General features: G+C 45.1%; 1 protein-coding gene across 1 annotated transcript; it reads right to left on the reverse strand.

Annotated features, from left to right (window-relative positions):
- Window positions 1-14,714: 14,714 nt before the first annotated feature.
- Window positions 14,715-15,989, reverse strand: LOC125556131. The gene is made up of 3 exons (XM_048718919.1): window positions 15,776-15,989; window positions 15,618-15,694; window positions 14,715-15,073 (listed from the first exon to the last, which is right to left on the reverse strand). The coding sequence occupies exons 1-3, from the start codon at window positions 15,858-15,860 to the stop codon at window positions 14,948-14,950; spliced, it is 288 nt and encodes a 95-aa protein (XP_048574876.1). The 5' UTR covers window positions 15,861-15,989; the 3' UTR covers window positions 14,715-14,947.
- Between the last annotated feature and the right edge of the window lie 5,338 nt (window positions 15,990-21,327).

Consider the following 21,327-nt stretch of genomic DNA (forward strand, 5'->3'; position numbering starts at 1 on the left):
AATAATCCACAAACTTCATCCACATATATTAAGTGCTCATCAGGATGCTTTGTTCCATCTCCTGTAAAAGGGTTATCTAGCAGTTTTTCTATCATACCCGAAGGATACTCATAAGGAATTTCATTTTCAATAGGTTCAGTAGGTTGAGGAGCAACTCTTTGCTCTACTGGACGGGGTGAAGATACCCCGAACAAGCCCCTCTGAGAATTACTTTCCATAGTAACAAGTGACAGTAAATTTCAGCACACTATATAAATTTTTCCTTACCAAATTCCACCTACCGAAGGCGCTACACTCCCCGGCAATGGCGCCAGCAAAGAGTCTTGATGACCCCCAAGTATAGGGGATCTATCGTAGTCCTTTCGATAAGTAAGAGTGTCGAACTCAACGAGGAGCAGAAGGAAATGATAAGCGGTTTTCAGCAAGGTATTCTCTGCAAGTACTGAAATAAGTGGTAACAGATAGTTTTGTGATAGGATAAATTGTAACGAGCAACAAGTAGCAAAAGTAAATAAAGTGCAGTAAGGTGGCCCAATCCTTTTGTAGCAAAGGACAAGCCGGAACAAACTCTTATAGTAGGAAAAGCGCTCCCGAGGACACATGGGAATATCGTCAAGCTAGTTTTCATCACGTTCATATGATTCGCGTTCGATACTTTGATAATTTGATATGTGGGTGGACCGGTGCTTGGCTGATGTTCTTACTTGAACAAGCATCCCACTTATGATTAACCTCTATTGCAAGCATCTGTAACTACAACAAAAGTATTAAGGTAAACCTAACCATAGCATGAAACATATGGATCCAAATCAGCCCCTTACGAAGCAACGCATAAACTAGGGTTTAAGCTTCTGTCACTCTAGCGACCCATCATCTACTTATTACTTCCCAATGCCTTCCTCTAGGCCCAAATAATGGTGAAGTGTTATGTAGTCGACGTTCACATAACACCACTAGAGGCTAGACAACATACATCTTATCAAAATATCAAACGAATACCAAATTCACATGACTACTCATAGCAAGACTTCTCCCTTGTCCTCAGGAACGAACGTAATTACTCAGAAAGCATATTCATGTTCATAATCAGAGGGGTAATAATATGCATATAGGATCTGAACATATGATCTTCCACCAAATAAACCAACTAGTATCAACTACAAGGAGTAATCAACACTACTAGCAACCTACTAGCACCAATCCCGGACTTTGAGACAAGAATTGGATACAAGAGATGAACTAGGGTTTGGAGATGAGATGGTGCTGGTGAAGATGTTGGTGGAGATTGCCCTCTCCCGATGAGAGGAGCATTGGTGATGACGATGGTGATGATTTCCCCCTCCCGGAGGGAAGTTTCCCCGGCAGAACAGCTCTGCCGGAGCTCTAGATTGGATCCGCCAAGGTTCCATCTCATGGCGGTGAGTTATCGGCAACTGGCAGGAGCCATATGGTTGTCGTTTTATTGTATGCAATGCAATCGCGATGTAATGCTTTACTTTATTACTAAACGGTAGTGATAGTCGTGGAAGCATAAGATTGGCGAGACGACAACGATGCTACGATGGAGATCAAGGTGTCGCGCCGGTGACGATGGTGATCATGACAGTGCTTCGGAGATGGAGATCACAAGCACAAGATGATGATGGCCATATCATATCACTTATATTGATTGCATGTGATGTTTATCCTTTTATGCATCTTATCTTGCTTTGATTGACGGTAGCATTATAAGATGATCTCTCACTAAATTATCAAGAAGTGTTCTCCCTGAGTATGCACCGTTGCCAAAGTTCGTCGTGCCCAGACACCACGTGATGATCGGGTGTGATAGGCTCTACGTTCAAATACAACGGGTGCAAAACAGTTGCACACGCGGAATACTCAGGTTATACTTGACGAGCCAAGTATATACAGATATGGCCTCGGAACACGGAGACCGAAAGGTCGAGCGTGAATCATATAGTAGATATGATCAACATAAACGATGTTCACCAATGAAAACTACTCCATCTCACGTGATGATCGGACATGGTTTAGTTGATTTGGATCACATAATCACTTAGAGGATTAGAGGGATGTCTATCTAAGTGGGAGTTCTTAAGTAATATGATTAATTGAACTTAAATTTATCATGAACTTAGTACCTGATAGTATCTTGCTTGTTTATGTTGATTGTAGATAGATGGCTCGTGTTGTTGTTCCGTTGAATTTTAATGCGTTCCTTGAGAAAGCAAAGTTGAAAGATGATGGTAGCAATTACATGGACTGGGTCCGTAACTTGAGGATTATCCTCATTCCTGCACAGAAGAATTACGTCCTGGAAGCACCGTTGGGTGCCAGGCCTGCTGCTGGAGCAACACCAGATGTTATGAACGTCTGGCAGAGCAAAGCTGATGACTACTCGATAGTTCAGTGTGCCATGCTTTACGTCTTAGAATCGGGACTTCAACGATGTTTTGAACGTCATGGAGCATATGAGATGTTCCAGGAGTTGAAGTTAATATTTCAAGCAAATGCCCGGATTGAGAGATATGAAGTCTTCAATAAGTTCTATAGCTGCAAGATGGAGGAGAACAGTTCTGTCAGTGAGCATATACTCAAAATGTCTGGGTATAATAATCACTTGATTCAATTGGGAGTTAATCTTCCGGACGATTGCGTCATTGACAGAATTCTCCAATCACTGCCACCAAGCTACAAGAGCTTCGTGATGAACTATAATATGCAAGGGATGAACAAGACTATTCCCGAGCTCTTCGCAATGCTGAAAGCTGCGGAGGTAGAAATCAAGAAGGAGCATCAAGTGTTGATGGTTAACAAGACCACTAGTTTCAAGAAAAAGGGCAAAGGGAAGAAGAAGGGGAACTTCAAGAAGAACGGCAAGCAAGTTGCTGCTCAAGAGAAGAAACCCAAGTCTGGACCTAAGCCTGAAACTGAGTGCTTCTACTACAAGCAGACTGGTCACTGGAAGCAGAACTGCCCCAAGTATTTGGCGGATAAGAAGGATGGCAAGGTGAACAAAGGTATATGTGATATACATGTTATTGATGTGTACCTTACTAGAGCTCGCAGTAGCACCTGGGTATTTGATACTGGTTCTGTTGCTAATATTTGCAACTCGAAACAGGGACTACGGAATAAGCGGGCACTGGCAAAGGACGAGGTGACGATGCGCGTGGGAAACGGTTCCAAAGTCGATGTGATCGCGGTCGGCACGCTACCTCTACATCTACCTTCGGGATTAATATTAGACCTAAATAATTGTTATTTGGTGCCAGCGTTGAGCATGAACATTATATCTGGATCTTGTTTAATGCGAGACGGTTATTCATTTAAATCAGAGAATAATGGTTGTTCTATTTATATGAGTAATATCTTTTATGGTCATGCACCCTTGAAGAGTGGTCTATTCTTATTGAATCTCGATAGTAGTAATACACATATTCATAATGTTGAAGCCAAAAGATGCAGAGTTGATAATGAAAGTGCAACTTATTTGTGGCACTGTCGTTTAGGTCATATCGGTATAAAGCGCATGAAGAAACTCCATACTGATGGACTTTTGGAACCACTTAATTATGAATCACTTGGTACTTGCGATCCGTGCCTCATGGGCAAGATGACTAAAACACCGTTCTCCGGTACTATGGAGAGAGCAACAGATTTGTTGGAAATCATACATACCGATGTATGTGGTCCGATGAATATTGAGGCTCGTGGCGGATTTCATTATTTTCTCACCTTCACAGATGATTTAAGCAGATATGGGTATATCTACTTAATGAAACACAAGTCTGAAACATTTGAAAAGTTCAAAGAATTTCAGAGTGAAGTTGAAAATCATCGTAACAAGAAAATAAAGTTTCTACGATCTGATCGTGGAGGAGAATATTTGAGTTACGAGTTTGGTGTACATTTGAAAAAACTGTGGAATAGTTTCGCAACTCACGCCACCCGGAACACCACAGCGTAATGGTGTGTCCGAACGTCGTAATCGTACTTTACTAGATATGGTGCGATCTATGATGTCTCTTACTGATTTACCGCTATCGTTTTGGGGTTATGCTCTAGAGACGGCTGCATTCATGTTAAATAGGGCACCATCAAAATCCGTTGAGACGACGCCTTATGAACTGTGGTTTGGCAAGAAACCAAAGTTGTCGTTTCTTAAAGTTTGGGGCTGCGATGCTTATGTGAAAAAGCTTCAACCTGATAAGCTCGAACCCAAATCGGAGAAATGTGTCTTCATAGGATACCCAAAGGAAACTGTTGGGTACACCTTCTATCACAGATCCGAAGGCAAGACATTCGTTGCTAAGAATGGATCCTTTCTAGAGAAGGAGTTTCTCTCGAAAGAAGTGAGTGGGAGGAAAGTAGAACTTGACGAGGTAACTGTACCTGCTCCCTTACTGGAAAGTAGTTCATCACAGAAAACTGTTTCAGTGACACCTACACCAGTTAGTGAGGAAGCCAATGATAATGATCATGAAACTTCAGATCAAGATACTACTGAACCTCGTAGATCAACCAGAGTAAGATCCGCACTAGAGTGGTACGGTAATCCTGTTCTGGAAGTCATGCTACTTGATCATGATGAACCTACGAACTATGAAGAAGCGATGGTGAGCCCAGATTCCGCAAAGTGGTTTGAAGCCATGAAATCTGAGATGGGATCCATGTATGAGAACAAAGTATGGACTTTGGTTGACTTGCCCGATGATCGGCAAGCAATTGAGAACAAATGGATCTTTAAGAAGAAGACTGACGCTGATGGTAATGTTACTGTCTACAAAGCTCGACTTGTCGCAAAAGGTTTTCGGCAAGTTCAAGGGATTGACTACGATGAGACCTTCTCACCCGTAGCGATGCTTAAGTCCGTCCGAATCATGTTAGCGATTGCCGCATTTTATGATTATGAAATTTGGCAGATGGATGTCAAAACTGCATTCCTGAATGGATTTCTGGAAGAAGAGTTGTATATGATGCAACCAGAAGGTTTTGTCGATTCAAAGAGAGCTAACAAAGTGTGCAAGCTCTAGTGATCCATTTATGGACTGGTGCAAGCCTCTCGGAGTTGGCATAAACGTTTTGATAGTGTGATCAAAGCATTTGGTTTTATACAGACTTTCGGAGAAGCCTGTATTTACAAGAAAGTGAGTGGGAGCTCTGTAGCATTTCTGATATTATATGTGGATGACATATTGCTGATTGGAAATGATATAGAATTTCTGGATAGCATAAAGGGATACTTGAATAAAAGTTTTTCAATGAAAGACCTCGGTGAAGCTGCTTACATATTAGGCATTAAGATCTATAGAGATAGATCAAGACGCTTAATTGGACTTTCACAAAGCACATACCTTGACAAAATTTTGAAGAAGTTCAAAATGGATCAAGCAAAGAAAGGGTTCTTGCCTGTGTTACAAGGTGTGAAGTTGAGTAAGACTCAATGCCCGACCACTGCAGAAGGTAGAGAGAATATGAAAGATGTTCCCTATGCATCAGCCATAGGATCTATCATGTATGCAATGCTGTGTACCAGACCTGATGTGTGCCTTGCTATAAGTTTAGCAGGGAGGTACCAAAGTAATCCAGGAATGGATCACTGGACAACGGTCAAGAACATCCTGAAATACCTGAAAAGAACTAAGGATATGTTTCTCGTATATGGAGGTGACAAAGAGCTCACCGTAAAAGGTTACGTTGATGCAAGCTTTGACACTGATCCGGATGATTCTAAATCGCAAACCGGATACGTGTTTACATTAAACGGTGGAGCTGTCAGTTGGTGCAGTTCTAAACAAAGCGTCGTAGCGGGATCTACATGTGAAGCGGAGTACATAGCTGCTTCGGAAGCAGCGAACGAAGGAGTCTGGATGAAGGAGTTCATATCCGATCTAGGTGTCATACCTAATGCATCGGGTCCAATGAAAATCTTTTGTGACAATACTGGTGCAATTGCCTTGGCAAAGGAATCCAGATTTCACAAAAGGACCAAACACATCAAGAGACGCTTCAACTCCATCCGGGATCTAGTCCAGGTGGGAGACATAGAGATTTGCAAGATACATACGGATTTGAATGTTGTAGACCCGTTGACTAAGCCTCTTCCACGAGCAAAACATGATCAGCACCAAGGCTCCATGGGTGTTAGAATCATTACAATGTAATCTAGATTATTGACTCTAGTGCAAGTGGGAGACTGAAGGAAATATGCCCTAGAGGCAATAATAAAGTTATTATTTATTTCCTTATAATCATGATAAATGTTTATTATTCATGCTAGAATTGTATTAACCGGAAACATAATACATGTGTGAATACATAGACAAACAAAGTGTCACTAGTATGCCTCTACTTGACTAGCTCGTTAATCAAAGATGGTTATGTTTCCTGACCATGAACAAATGAGTTGTTATTTGATTAACGAGGTCACATCATTAGTTGAATGATCTGATTGACATGACCCATTTCATTAGCTTAGCACCCGATCGTTTAGTATGTTGCTATTGCTTTCTTCATGACTTATACATGTTCCTATGACTATGAGATTATGCAACTCCCGTTTGCCAGAGGAACACTTTGGGTGCTACCAAACGTCACAACGTAACTGGGTGATTATAAAGGAGCATTACAGGTGTCTCCAAAGGTAGATGTTGGGTTGGCGTATTTCGAGATTAGGATTTGTCACTCCGATTGTCGGAGAGGTATCTTTGGGCCCTCTCGGTAATACACATCACATAAGCCTTGCAAGCATTACAACTAATATGTTAGTTGTGAGATGATGTGTTACGGAACGAGTAAAGAGACTTGCCGGTAACGAGATTGAACTAGGTATTGGATACCGACGATCAAATCTCGGGCAAGTAACATACCGATGACAAAGGGAACAACGTATGTTGTTATGCGGTCTGACCGATAAAGATCTTCGTAGAATATGTAGGAGCCAATATGGGCATCCAGGTCCCGCTATTGGTTATTGACCGGAGACGTGTCTCGGTCATGTCTACATTATTCTCGAACCCGTAGGGTCCGCACGCTTAAGGTTACGATGACAGTTTCATTATGAGTTTATGCATTTTGATGTACCGAAGGTTTTTCGGAGTCCCGGATGTGATCACGGACATGACGAGGAGTCTCGAAATGGTCGAGACGTAAAGATTGATATATTGGAAGCCTATGTTTGGAAATCGGAAGTGTTCCGGGTGAAATCGGGATTTTACCGGGTTACTGGGAGGTTACCGGAACCCCCCGGGAGCCATATGGGACTTCATGGGCCTTAGTGGATAGGAGAAGGTGGCCGGCCCCCCTCTCTCTCTTTCCCCCTTGGGAATCCTAGTTGGAATAGGATTGGGGGGGAGTCCTACTCCCGGAAGGAGTAGGACTCCTCCTGCGCCTCTCTCCCTGGCCGGCGCCCCCCTCCCCCCTTGGCTCCTTTATATACTGAGGTAGAGGCACCCTAGAACACACAAGTTGCTCCACGTGATCTATTCCTTAGCCGTGTGCGGTGCCCCCTGCCACCATATACCTCGATAATACTGTAGCGGAGTTTAGGCGAAGCCCTGCTGCTGTAGTTCATCAAGATCGTCACCACGCCGTCGTGCTGACGAAACTCTTCCCCGACACTTTGCTGGATCGGAGTCCGGGGATCGTCATCGAGCTGAACGTGTGCTCGAACTCGGAGGTGCCGTAGTTTCGGTGCTTGATCGGTTGGATCGTGAAGACGTACGACTACTTCCTCTACGTCGTGTCAGCGCTTCTGCAGTCGGTCTGCGTTGGGTACGTAGACAACACTCTCCCCCTCGTTGCTATGCATCACATGATCTTGCGTGTGCGTAGGAAATTTTTTGAAATTACTACGAAACCCAACATAACGGTAAGTACCATACCACTTTCTGGTGACATTTCTTCCTGGCCTTCTTGTATCGAGAAGCATTGCACACCGGACAACTTGTTTTTTCCGCGTGCCCCTTCCGATAAATTATGCAATCGTTGATGCATGCATGGTATCTCACGTGTGGCAGATCAAGAGGGCACACGATCTTCTTGGCCTCATCAACACTACTAGGACATAGATTACCCGCGGGAAGAACATCCTTTAGGTACTTGAGATGCTCATCGAGGCTAGTGTCGGTCCATTTGTTTTTAGCCTTCGTCTTCAGGAGTTGGAGCGTGAAACTCAAGCGGGTCACCTCAGGATTGCAACCATCATACAATGGAGTGTTCGAGTCTACCACCAGTTGCTCCAGCTTAGCCTCCTCTCTAGAAGCAGCTCTCTCAGTACTTGTCTCCTTGCGAAGCAATGCTTGAACATGAGGGTCCCGCACGATTGAACTTAGTACCGACGAACTCTGTTGCATGGAGTCCATGTCGTTCTCTCCGCCGCCATGCCCGGCCCCTTCTCCGCCGCCATGTCCGGCCCCTTCTCCGCCACCATGTCCGGCCTCTTCCCCGCCGCCATTATCGATCATCTCTTCGTCTTGCCCCGTGTCATCATTGCCTGCCCCGTCGGCATCCTCAACATCGTCATCCTCATCTTCAATTATCCATCGAGTATAGCCATCCATGAAACCAGTCATGAGCAGGGGCGCTTCGACATGACCATCGTCATGGGGGTCGAGCCAAACTATTCCTTTGCATTTTCGACACAGACATAAAACCTCTGTCCGGTTATTTTCTTTCATGTCCTGCACCGCCGACCGCAACCACCTGTCCACCATCGTTCCACTGACCATCGTCAACTCTGCACGGTAATATAATAAACAAATTGATTATAAAAATGAGTGCATGCGTCAAAGTCATACAAAAAATCGGCATGACCTTCCTTAAAAATAGGACATATATAGATCTAGAGTTTGCCCGGAATTCGCTGAAACGGAAATAAATCGACATTTTGGCAAAACATAGGCAACTCAAAAGCACAATTTGGCATCAACTCATGCCACACACACAATTTCCATAAACATATCACACACACACACATAAACATATTTCCATTTTGCAAAAGCATGAAATTTTAATCACCTATATCTCGAGATCGAGCACACGGTGGAGATGATGATGTAGGGAGATCAAAAGTGCACAAAGCTCTTCTTGACAAAGATAGATCTAGTTAGGGGACAAATAGGTCACTTAACTAAATACTACATCTACCTAGCTACCTAATTTGGGAGAAGACGACTTCAACTAGTGGAGGGGGAAGGAAAAAGAGAAAGGATATGCATTAATGGAGGTTGCGTAGTTAGGTAGGAGTAATGAAGAGAGAGAAAGGTAGGTAGAAGAGGGAGAGTAATGGGGAAGAAGTATTGAGGAAGAAGAAGAGTGAGAGTGGGAGAGGTAGGGGAAAGGGAGAGGAGGGGGAGGGGGAGGGTGGGTGGGGAAAAGGTGGTGGGTGCGGGGTAGCAGTAGCGTGGGACGTAAACCGCGCTGCTGCTAAGAAAGTAGCAGCAGCGCGCTTTAGGTACAAGCGCTACTGCTAACCGGGACCAAAAGTGTGCCAGATTTGAAAATTAGCAGCAGCGACCTCAGAAAAACCGCGCTACTGCTACAACTATAGCAGTAGCGCGGCTCGCGGCACCGCGCTGCTGCTAAATGGAGTTGGGTGGGCACTGTCGGTCCATATTTGTAGCAGCGCGGGTTACGCCGAGCGCGCTACTGCTAAGCACTTGTCAGTAGCGGGTTTTCCACACCCGCTCTGCTGCTAAGATTCTGTGTATAGGGTTTTTCCTAGTAGTGTTGGGGTGTGCTGGGCGGTGGTGGATAGGTAAAGCCCATGCAAACTTGTGGTGTGGAGGAGGTGGTGTGGTCCGTGTGCCCATGCAACCGTGTGGTGCAGAGGAGGCGGTGATGGGTCGGGCGCACCACCACAAGAGAAGGGAAGAAAACTGGAGAGATGGGCGGGGCGGGTGGCGCGGTGATATACTTGCGGCGTCCATGCAACCATGTGATGCGGAGGAGCCCGTGATGGGCCGGGTGCCCGTGCAACCGTGAGGTGTGAAGGAGGCGGTTATGGCTCGGGTGTACTGCCATGAGAGAAAGGGTGAAAGATGAATAGAAGGACGGGGCATGCCGTGTGGTGGTGGACTGACGACATCTGCGCAACCGTGTGACTTGAAGAAGGCGGTGATGGCCAAGTTGGCGGTGCTCGTGTGGCTGTGCGATGGTACATCATTTTGACACGCATGGATATAATTGACCGCATCATTAATTTTCCTCGTGTACCAGATGTACATGAGCGACTCGTAACTTTTTTTCTCGCAAAAAAATAGTCTCTCCGATCTAAAATAAATATCATAGTTTTAGTAGAGAGAGTAACTGACACGTAACCCATTAAATATTGAATAAACATTATTTTTTCATCAAAATGCTGGACAAACATAGTTGGATGGATAGTATAGTAAATAATACATGTTCACCCACTAAAAGACCAAGGTTCTCCTAAGAAAAATTAAGTGATTTTCCTAAAAAAAAGACGTGGTAATTTAACCCTCCCATGCAGGAACGCTCACAACACTTACATTCTAGTGAGGCAAAAATTAAATGGTTTTCCTAAAAAAATAAAGACGTGGTAACTTGACCTTCCCAGCCTGGAGCGCTCACAGCGCTTACATTCTAGGGAGCTTAGATATTGTAGTGATATAAGGGGAGGCTAGGAGGCTCTCGTTCCCATCTACTATGCAAATGGATAAAAATGGCCTTTATTTGAAACTTCAACACAAAATGATCTCAATCTAAAAATATTTCACGAAATGGCATCTTTTGCATGACGCCCGGAGCTAGGGCGCCATGCTAGATAGCATGACGCCCCGGGCTAGGGCATCGTGCTATTTGGCATGGAGCTTTAGGCCGATGTGTCATGCTACATGTCCCTATCATGGCGTCCTAGCCCGGGGCGTCATGCTCTCTAGCATGGCGCCCTAGCCGTGGGCGTCATGCAAAAGAGAGCCATTTCGTGAAATATTTTCAGATTGGGATCATTTTGTGTTGAAGTTTCATATAAGGGTCAGTTTTGTTCTTTTTCATCCATCTACTCATGTAGAAACAACTCTCCGTAGAACCATACATCTCTCTGTAATACCTCGCACAAGGTATACCCACCATTAATAAACAAACAACAAGTAGGACGTAGGGTATTACTCCATCATGAAGGCCTAAACCTGACTAAACCCCCATGCGAGCCTAAAAAAGCCCTAGCGACCTTTCCCGACCCATGGACGGCTACAAAAGTGGTGGGGGTGACACGGAGCGCCGTCGCTGCCGCATCTCTGACGCCGCACACAAGCGGGGTGTGTGGAATTGGTAAACTATGGAAGCCAGCCGCCGCCGGCGTTCGAACACCGCGAGCAGGAGCGGAGCTAGGCTAATGCAAGGGTTTGCAATGCATACCCAACATTTTTTGCAAAAACAATTCAATATATAAGCTCCTATATGCGCGCGTTCATATAACATATGGCAATGTAGTTGTACGTACAGGAGAAAAGAAATGAAGAGAATAACGATTCAGACCCACTTGGGCCTATATTGGGTTCTACTCATTCCTAGGTAGTGCTACTGGCCGTGTCTTTCGAGGCAGAATGCTGCCCAATTTGATGAAGCCGAGGAGACATCGTGCCTAGGAGCCTTCGACTCGACGATTTCGCTGATTCAACCGCCCGTTGCGCCGCATCGAGGAACTGGGGCACATCACTGCGCCGCATCCGCATGAGCACATCGGCCATCGGAAGCCGCCGCCAATCGATCTCGTTCCCGCATGTTCGCGGCTTCCCCTACAGGCTGCAGGGTCGCAACGGCGCACGCACATCTGCCATCTAGCAAGAAAGTCGGCAACGACGGCGGCGTGAGCAGTTCTCGCATCGTCAGGCTGGTTTTTGCGAGACACTGAGGCTTCTTTGGTTTGTAGGATTTTTGTAGAAATTCTATATGATAGGATTTGTAAAGGAAAGATTTTTTTGAAGCCCTTTGGTTTGTAGGAATGGATTCCTATTCTTATGTAGGATAGGAATCAATCCTTCACGTTCTGGAGGAAAAAAAACATTAGCCTAGACTCAATGAAAAAAAATCCTATCCTATGCACCAAATGACATCTCTTTCTCTATAGGAATTGACATGCATGTCATTTCACTTCCTATGATTTTTCTATTCCTATAAAATTCCTATCCTATGAACCAAAAAAGGCCTGAGTGTTTATTCTTGATTTGTCTGAATTGTTAGCTAAGAATAAAGGATTATCTTCATTCCCTGATTTTGAGTAAATTTTTAGTTCGGTTTGTATTGTCTGGCTATAAATTTGTGAAGAAGTCCAAGAAAAACAAGATGAATTTCAAGCTTCTTAGTTTCTGAATTATGAACATTCAAATCTGTAAGACTGCCCACCATTGCCACCATCACTGTGCAACATTTTTTTATAGGTGTGAAAAATGAAGAACAATAGCGGTGATTGGAAGCGTTTGTGGGACAGAGCTGCTTATTCAATGGCGCCGAAGATAAGTTCGACATCAACACCAACATTGCTATCTATCGACGTCGAAAACCAAGTTCAAGATCAACATCGTTATCATGAACTTTTTTTATTTCTTACGTTGTTGTGAAGCAAAAAAAATAAATTCACCATGCATATCCATGTCGGAAATCCTGGCTCCGCCACTGGCCACGAGCTCGACGAGTATGATGATCAACTATGTATGATGAATGTCGTTGCAAGTTTCTGCCGCGAATGTTTTTTTTAAAATTTTACAATTTCATATACGGGGTCTAATCTGCAGCACACGAATTCCCCTCGCAATTTTGATCTGCAACGAACTATAAACGCGTTTTTCGGGTCCGACTTTTACGGGGTCTGCTAGAGATGCTCTAAGGTGGCATGTTTTGGGTGAATACCTTGCAGAAAGTAACTTGTGACTACATGCATGACTTGGTGACATAGCACGGCTGCATTGAAGAGAAAAATTAGATAGTGGGTTGGAAATATTTAGATTGATGTGAGAATCTTGTTAAAAATGCATACATGAATGCTAAATAAAAACAACAATTATAAGAGTATTTTGCATGACCTGGCCCTCCTTAAAAATGGCATGCATGAGTTGATAATGTGGGGTGTTTTGCATGAATAAATTAATGCAAAAAAGTAACTTGTGGCTACATGCATGACTTGATGATATGCCATTGCCGCATGAAGACATGTTGCTGCGGGAATCTTGTTAAAAATTCATAAATGAATGCTAAATAAACAAAAACTAATGTAAAGTTATTTTGCATGACTTGGTTCCCTTAAAAAAAGGCATGCATGAGTTGAAAAGGTGGCATGTTTTGGATGAATAAATTAATGCAATAAAGCAACTTATGACTTTTTTTTAGAAAAATCAACTTATGACTACATGCCTGATTTGGTGATGTGGCATAGTTTTATGAAGATGAAAATTAGATAGTGAGTTGCAACTATTTAGAAATAGAGAATCATACTAAATCTATTTTGCTATTAAACTTTTGTTTTGGAAAATATTGCCTTTGTTCTATAAATTTCAAAAATATTATTTTATCAAATAAACAGTTTAATTGCTTTTGGCTAATAAGTAATTTCATTAAAAATATTTTTGAGCTCTCCTTGCCGCAAAATACTTTTTTGAGTTGTCTGTCTCACCATTTTAGATCTGGCAAAATTTTAGTTGGATTATTAAGCAAACAAAACCAAAAAGAAGCAAACAAGAATCCAAGAAAAGCCATTAACAACCATGTTGTATTCAACGTCATATTTTATCTGACTTAGAGTGATGTTAGTTGTGCTCACATACTAGGATACAGCATTTTTGCTTATTGTTTTCACCTTTTGTTACCTTTTTATTTCTTGAAATACATGACGCTTTTAAGATCATATGAGCATATATTCCCACATATACGAAGACAATTTTGTAACATGTGATTTTAAAACACATGAATAGTTATTTTTGTTTGCAGTAATATTTTTTAAATATGCAGTGAACTTTTTTTGTTTGGGTACATGAATATATTTCTTTTTAAATATGTCACCATTATTTAAACTGAATTTTAAAAGTATTTTAAAATATATTATCTGGAAATATATTTTTTGAATTTTTGCATAGAATGTGATAATAGATTGCTTAAGTCGCCACCCCGTTATGAGGTCTCTTGGGGCAGTTGCTGTCGTATTTGCCGCTTTAAGGCAGCAAATAGGCACTCCAAACCTTGATGCAGTTTGCTACTTAAACAAACTAGGTTGCGGTTTTATTGGCCAGTAGTGTGCGTTTTTGTTACAGTTTTGAGCTCGTTGCAATCAACATTTTTTTTACTAATCTTTGTCATCAAGTTCTGGTTTTGTTCACTAATCCTTTAATATCAAGAAATCTATGTATAAACATTCACCAGTTGGTTTTAATAAGCAAGAGATTCAATGACGTATGATTGTAGGGCGGACGGAGACATACAACTCAAGTGAGGGGGGCGTGAAGAAGAGGAAGAAAAGGCATGAGATATGTACCATCGACCGACGACTAAAATTGACACCCGCAGGAAACTGCTGCTAGGGGTGGATGAGAAGGTGGCATCAGTGGTGGGCGCAGCGATGGTTAGTGCATAAGAGAAGTCAATGACAACAACATATCGATGGATGAACAACAAGCTATTGGCAGCCCAATGCACAGTAGGGGAGACAACGTTGGGTGGAAGAAAGCGCTAGGGAGAAGAACTGTTCGCTCGATAGGTTTATCGATAGAATGGTCATGGTTGAGCCACGCCCAACTTTTATTAATATCGTCATATTTCAATTAACATGACTCTTACAATGGTAAAATAAGTTGGCATCTTTCAAGCATATCCTAGTGTAAATTAAGATTGTGAGCATCACATCACACAATAGATCAGCACAACACGGCTGGTTAACTAAATGAAACCACCGATATAACTTTATGAAAGTTGTGACCCGGGATGCGCTAGCTCAGTTCCAACCCGGTGGCTTGTGGTGGTTGTTCGGGCCCGAGGGCGCGTAGTCCTGCGTCTCCAGAGCCATCCTTGCACTGACATTCACCGCGTCATCTTCTAGGATCACTCTACCCATGTCCATCTGAAATATATTTCAAACGGAGATAGTGTCAGTGTATCACTATAATCAAACTTTTTTTACGCGTATAATCAAACTTTTGATAGCTGAGTACGCTGTATCACCATAATCAAACTTTCGATAGCTGAGTACGCCGAACCACATGAATCCCAAAGAACTAACAAATCTAGCTATTCCATGAAGCTTCCTCCTTTTCCAAAAAAAAAGCTATTCCATGAAGCATGAACAACCAAGTTGCACTCTCCACACTTTGATAAACGCTACAGGAAGTAACCGAAACAATTCACAGAATCTCTATAGGTGCCAAACCAACTTGAGAAACGATCACTTGTTCAACAACAAGAACATAGAAGTTACTATCTCTGTTCCACAATATGTCATGTAAAAATATCTTAAAATTTACATTTTCACACGAACATTATTACTGTTTTTAACGTAGTTTCATGTACAAAGATTTTGCTGTAAACACCCTTCAAATCTTATGAAGTCTAGAACAAAGCTCACTACCATACATCTTTTCCACCAAAAAAAAATAACACTACCATACCTTTGGCTTAGGAGTGTTTTCTTCGATCCATGGCACCTGCTCACTGGCATGTTGCAAGGGCACCAGTCTCTGCACTCCTACACCCCAAATGGAACGAATCAGATCATATAAGGATACAACATCTTAGGACCAGTTTTTGTTAGAGATGTGAGCCTTACTTGAGAGGGGTATAGCGTTGGAGGGAACCAAGAAGTAGAATGCCAACAAGGTGATAACTAGACAGAGGGATGCTGAGCTCCCCATTGCACGCACCAGGCTGTTAAGTTCTCTTCTCTTGAACACTTGTACTGCCTCGACTGCTACCCTCAACCTCAACCTCAATGGAAGTGGAATATGCGGGATCTCTGTTTGGTGTTCGTGCTTGCTGCCTTGAACCCCCCTTTTATGGGCACATGTCATGCCGCCTAGATCACTCGTTTCTAGGTACCAAAGTCAAAAAGGTAGGGGTAATGGAAATTCACAAAGTCCAATGGGTGGAATTGGGCAGTAGCCAACCATTTTGCTGCCTTTCCCCACCTCCACTAGCTATTGGAGTGCTCCCATTTGTCCACATCTCATCGATCCGTTTGAAATTGGTAATTGCATGTCATTTGTTCGGAAGTTTATCTTCCGCCGTCTTGGTGCAACTACAAACGAGAGAGATAGAGAGCGAGCGCTTGGGATAAACTTCAATGTATGTGATGTGCTTTTGAATTATATTATAGAAGTTAATTTGTTACAAACTAAGTAAAAAAAGTTGTCAAATGCGTGCACGATTCTTCTATAACTATTCCTATTAGGTTTAGGAAGCACTTTCAACTTAGCGGCGATCACTATCAGAAAAAATGGGACGGCTTTTCGATGGCAACATACACTTATTCTTCTGTATGGATACCAAATCGTTGGAATTTCCTTTTTTTTCTACAGCTTAATCTATAAATGGATATTCTAGCACCCTTTAGACTTCCATCATCAAAATTAGGATGTGCTAATAGAAAACAAAGAACACAATTTTAGCACAAAAAGAAACAAGTTTGCGAATAAACATTCATCATTTTCCTTTTTTTTCTGATTTATGCCAAAGTAAATAGACAACTACATTGAGTGAATCTGAACATGAAATCTAATGCATATGAAAAATAGACAACTGCATGTCATCAAATCTATTCGGAGCCCTTCACACTGGTCTGGTGTCAAAACCCAATGGTGAGTGCAAGAGAATGCAATATGCTACTTTTGCTGCGAACAGTATGTGCAATCCAATGCACTGGCAAAATCTAGATATTTTGTTTGGGAAGTCTGTGGATCATCCATAGTGGGGCATGCACAAGCATGTGAACCACCGGCTGCAATTTCTTCAAGGCAGCAGTGGACACGTTTTGAAACAGACTATGGAAAGTGGTGGATCCTCTTCGTTCATTTCATACCCATAAAGCTTTTGTTTAATTCGGCGGTGGTGAGTGTAGTTAGTGTCCGAGATGAGTGCGGAACTGTTGTGGTGCTGCAAAAAGTTAGTCTCCATATAGTATCTGCAACATTTCGGCTGACCAATGCTAAGGCTTTTTGAACTTGGTTTTTTTATTTAGAAAAAGATAGAATGTGCGAGATGATTGGAGTTCATTGGTTCATGAAGTCAAGAATGGATAGTGAGCCGCATAATTGGTGCCGGTTCATGAGTTTTCGTACTACTAGTATACATTGTACCCCACGTGCTAGTGGTACTGCTATGTCAACCTGAATATTCTAGTATGAGTACCATAGACTCGAGTCACTCAACATGAAGTCTGCTTCACGAAGTTCTTAATTTCTACTTTATCTGAGTGCTTCATGGAGTACTAATAAATGGCATGACTACAAGTTTTAGTTGAAGCTAAGAGCAACTCCAATGGGGCGATCCATTTCGTCCGCCCGCATCGGTTTGGATCGGCGCGTCCGTTTTTCGTCCGTGGGCGACCCATTTCATGCCCAATTTTGAGTCGGATTTGCGTCGGCGCGGACACGAGACGGATGCGCGCGTGCCTACTCCTCTTCCCGGGCCCGCCGGTCGGTGGCAGCCATCACCATTTCCCTCCATTTTCCCATAAAACGCTCTCACCCCCGCGCGCCCCTGCCCCCCAACCAGCCATGGAGAATGCCACCGACCTCGACCTCGACGCTGCCGTCGGCCTCGCCTCCCTCGCCTCGTCCGGTGTCGTCGCCCCCTCCGGAAAAGGCAAGCCTCGTGCCCCGCGCAAGACCGCCGCAGCGACCAAGCCGAAGAAGGCGCTGACGCCCGAACAGCGGGCAAGGGAGTCGGCCAAGAGGAAGGCCGGAGGCACGCCGCGGACGCGAGGGATGAGGCCGCCGCCGCGCAGCAGGAGTTCACCAACGCCCGCGTCGCCGCGGCAACGAGGGAGGCGTTCTACATGCTAGGGGTAAACCCTAGCCAGCACAACGTCCTCCAAGCCGTCGTCGCCGCGGCCAGCACCGGCTCGTCGGCGTTTCCTCGGATAGTGATGCCCGACTCACCCCGCGCGTCGGCTTGCAACCCGGTCCCCGGCTTCCACGTCTACCCGCATGCCTCCTGCCTCTCCGGGAAGTGCTCACCCGACGTGAGCGTGGTCGCGCCTTCCACGCCCGCGCCCGTGCCCATCGACCTCAACGCCACCCCGGTGATTGGTGGCTCGTCGTCCGGCGACATGAGGAAACGCGCGCGACAGACGCCGGCGGGCGGGCTCCCGGACGCCCGTAACCTGTTCGAGGAAATGCCGTCCGCCGTCGACGAGGACTACATGCAAAACCTCATCTTCGATGGTGGTGCGCCGGGCGCTGGCTACGATCCCGACGAGACACAAAGCCAGGACGGCCGCGGGGCGTTCACGCTGGCCGCTGGCTATGATCCCGATCAGGCGGCCTTCATGCGTGATCTGGTCGGCATCGACCTGGACGGCTTCCCCTCGACCACGAGTTCTCGGAGGACTATGGGCTAGAGGAAGAGGACGAGTGCGACATCGAAGTGGAGCCTTTGTTCGAGGACGAGCTCGCCAACCAAACCGCCAGTCCTAAGCCGAAGCGCAAGAGTAAGCGCACGAAGGCGTACACAGCTGTCGAGGACAAGCTTTTTTGCGAGTGTTGGCGAGACATTGGACAAGACCCAAAGACGGGCGCTGAGCAAAAGCATTCGACCTTTTGGACTCGTGTGCACTGCGAGTTTCATGAGCGCAAGAAGTTTCCACCTTACCAATTTGTGAGCATGCGCGGGTGGGTCTCCATTTCCAAGCGGTGGAGCGTGATCCAACAAGAGTGCAACAAGTTTTGCGCCATCCTTGAGAGCGTCAAGGCCCGTCCCGTGAGCGGCATCGGCGTGCAAGACATGGTATGATAGCAAGCAAGCCGCCCTCTTTTGTGCCATCAAGATCATCATTTTACGTCTTCATTTGCTATCACTTGCCCATATGCTTGCATGGAAACATTTTGTAGGCATTTCAAGTTTTGGAGGCATTCAAGGTTCAACACAATGGCAAGTGCTTCAACCTCTCCCATTGCTATCGGGTCATCAAGGACGAAGAGAAGTTCAAGGCAAAATATGCCGCACTCAAGGCACGTGAGGGGAAGGGCGCCGTGGAGGATGTTGGGGAGGGCGAGCCGGCACGGCCGCGGGGGAAGACCAACTCCAAGAAGGAGGACAAGCGAGATGCGGCCACCAAGGCCTTGATCGCAAGCGTGGACGGCATGATGAATAAGAAGGACTCAAGGGAGGAGGAGCGCCGGCGTTTCAAAGTGGAGCAAATGGATGCTTTCATGGAGATCCAAAGGAGGAGGCTTGATCTTGACGCCGAGAAGCAAGGCAAGATGTTCGAGTTCGAGGCGGAGAAGCAAGCCAAGATGCTAGAGATCGAGGCCGCCAACGCCAAGACAAAGACGAAAGAAGTGGCTCTTGCAAGCATGATGACCGGGGTGGAGATCATGAAGGTGGATCTCAACGCCTTGTCGCCAAGGAAGAGGCCGTGGTTCGAGAAGATGCAGGCCGACATGCTCAAGTTCGACGACGAGTGATCTATTGCGTCGAGGGCCATCTTTTTTGTATGCCGACAGGTGTGCCGGCATGACCACGGGAGCCGCGAGGGCGTGGTCGAACTCAAGTCCCACCATTTTTTGTGTGCTGGCATGTGTGCCGGCCGACTGGTGAATGCGCCAGCATGAACTGTGGTATTTTCTGAAGCCGGCATTGTATACCGGCGCTGGCATGGTGCCGGCATGAGACATGACCACTGGCATGAGCGGCCGCGAGTCTTTTTCATTTAAAAGTTGAATGCGGATATGAAATGAGTCGGCGCGTTGGACGTATTACCAAGCCAAATACAAAACTGGATGGACACCGAGCGGGCTGCCAACTCAAACAGATAAAAAGTAGACAAATGCGCCATCCGTTTGGGTCACTTCATTGAAGTTGCTCTAACTTTGCCACAATCAAGCCGAGTCTATAGCGTGTAGGTCGAGTAGATTAGTAAAGTGTGGTAAGCCTCGTACGAAAATGTGAACCAAGGAACTTCTCAGCATCCAAAGGTGGTCTGTAACTCTAAGAATCGTTGTCTTTTCTCATGTCCTCCATAGAAAAATCAGTATAAATTTGTTAGAGCAACTATAGCAGATTCATCATAATTTGAACCATTATTCGTAATATGGAACGTACTCCATAATGATTTGAAGGTTGCCGGGCTGTGCGCAAACACAGATTCTCTAAACAGGCAGCCTCCATATTTATTAGTTTATCTTATTCTTTTTCTTGCTCTTGTGATTTTATTTTCGGTTTAAGGGACATTTAATCCAACCAAATAGTTCATAATTTTCATCAAACACAATAAACGTAATTAGCAACTATGGAAAAAGTCATCACATTACAAATATTTTGTGACTTAAAATGTCGTTAAGCAACATTTTCAAAATATACAATGTAGCTACTCGACATTGCTAGCTACAACTACCTACACTACTCCGTCGCGGTCACCGCCTAGTCCTCGTCCTCCTACTCTGAGTTTGACAACTCGTTGATGTAGGCGAAGTCGTCATCTCCCCCCTCGAAGCAATGACTACGAGTTGTTGCTCCTCCTCCTTCTCCCCTTCACGGTGGCATGTGGCCACTTAGAGTTCACAGAGCTGCATCACAACCCAGAGTGGGTCCTTCGGCTTGATCTCCGGCTCTAGCTCTGGCTGGGCCTCGATGGGGATAGGGACGAACGAGACAAGGGGGGCAGCGGGGTTGATGATGGTGTTGTTAGCAGGGACGATGGCACCCAAGGTGCCATAATAACAACGCCTGTCGTGCTTGGAGCTGTCAGCCCCATGGGAACTGCCAGATCCCCTGCAGCCGCCACCAGCGCCACGTGCGACGTCGGAGGAGGATGGAGCGCCCACCACAACTTGTGTGTCGTTGAGAGAGTTTGCACCATCGGTGCCCGTCGTTTGGTACGAGAGGTTCTAGGCCGCCAACACGTTCATCCAAATGGTTGCGTTCATGCGTGATGAGCTAGGGGAGGAGGCGGCGGCTAGGGTTTTCATGATAGGAAGGCTCGCCGCCGAGCTTTTATAGCCAGGGATGACAAGGTGTTGACGTTGTGTGCCGTCCATCCGACAGACCACCATAGGAATCCGAGGGAGCGGCCGCGTCAGGTGGTTAGTAGTCACCCCCTCACCGGTGATTATTTGTACGCGTTGTGCATGTACAGGCCTCAAGGAACCTCGAAACCCACCC

Source organism: Triticum urartu, chromosome 5 (genome assembly GCF_003073215.2).
Source record: "Triticum urartu cultivar G1812 chromosome 5, Tu2.1, whole genome shotgun sequence".
Classification (NCBI taxonomy): domain Eukaryota; kingdom Viridiplantae; phylum Streptophyta; class Magnoliopsida; order Poales; family Poaceae; genus Triticum; species Triticum urartu.

Excerpts from the sequence above, each read along its gene's own strand:
- LOC125556131 (XM_048718919.1), bottom strand. The coding sequence starts at position 15,860 with ATGGGGAGCTCAGCATCCCTCTGTCTAGTTATCACCTTGTTGGCATTC. Across the intron at positions 15,695-15,775 it reads CAACGCTATACCCCTCTCAA|GAGTGCAGAGACTGGTGCCC; the intron begins GTAAGGCTCACA and ends TTTGGGGTGTAG. Across the intron at positions 15,074-15,617 it reads AAAACACTCCTAAGCCAAAG|ATGGACATGGGTAGAGTGAT; the intron begins GTATGGTAGTGT and ends AATATATTTCAG.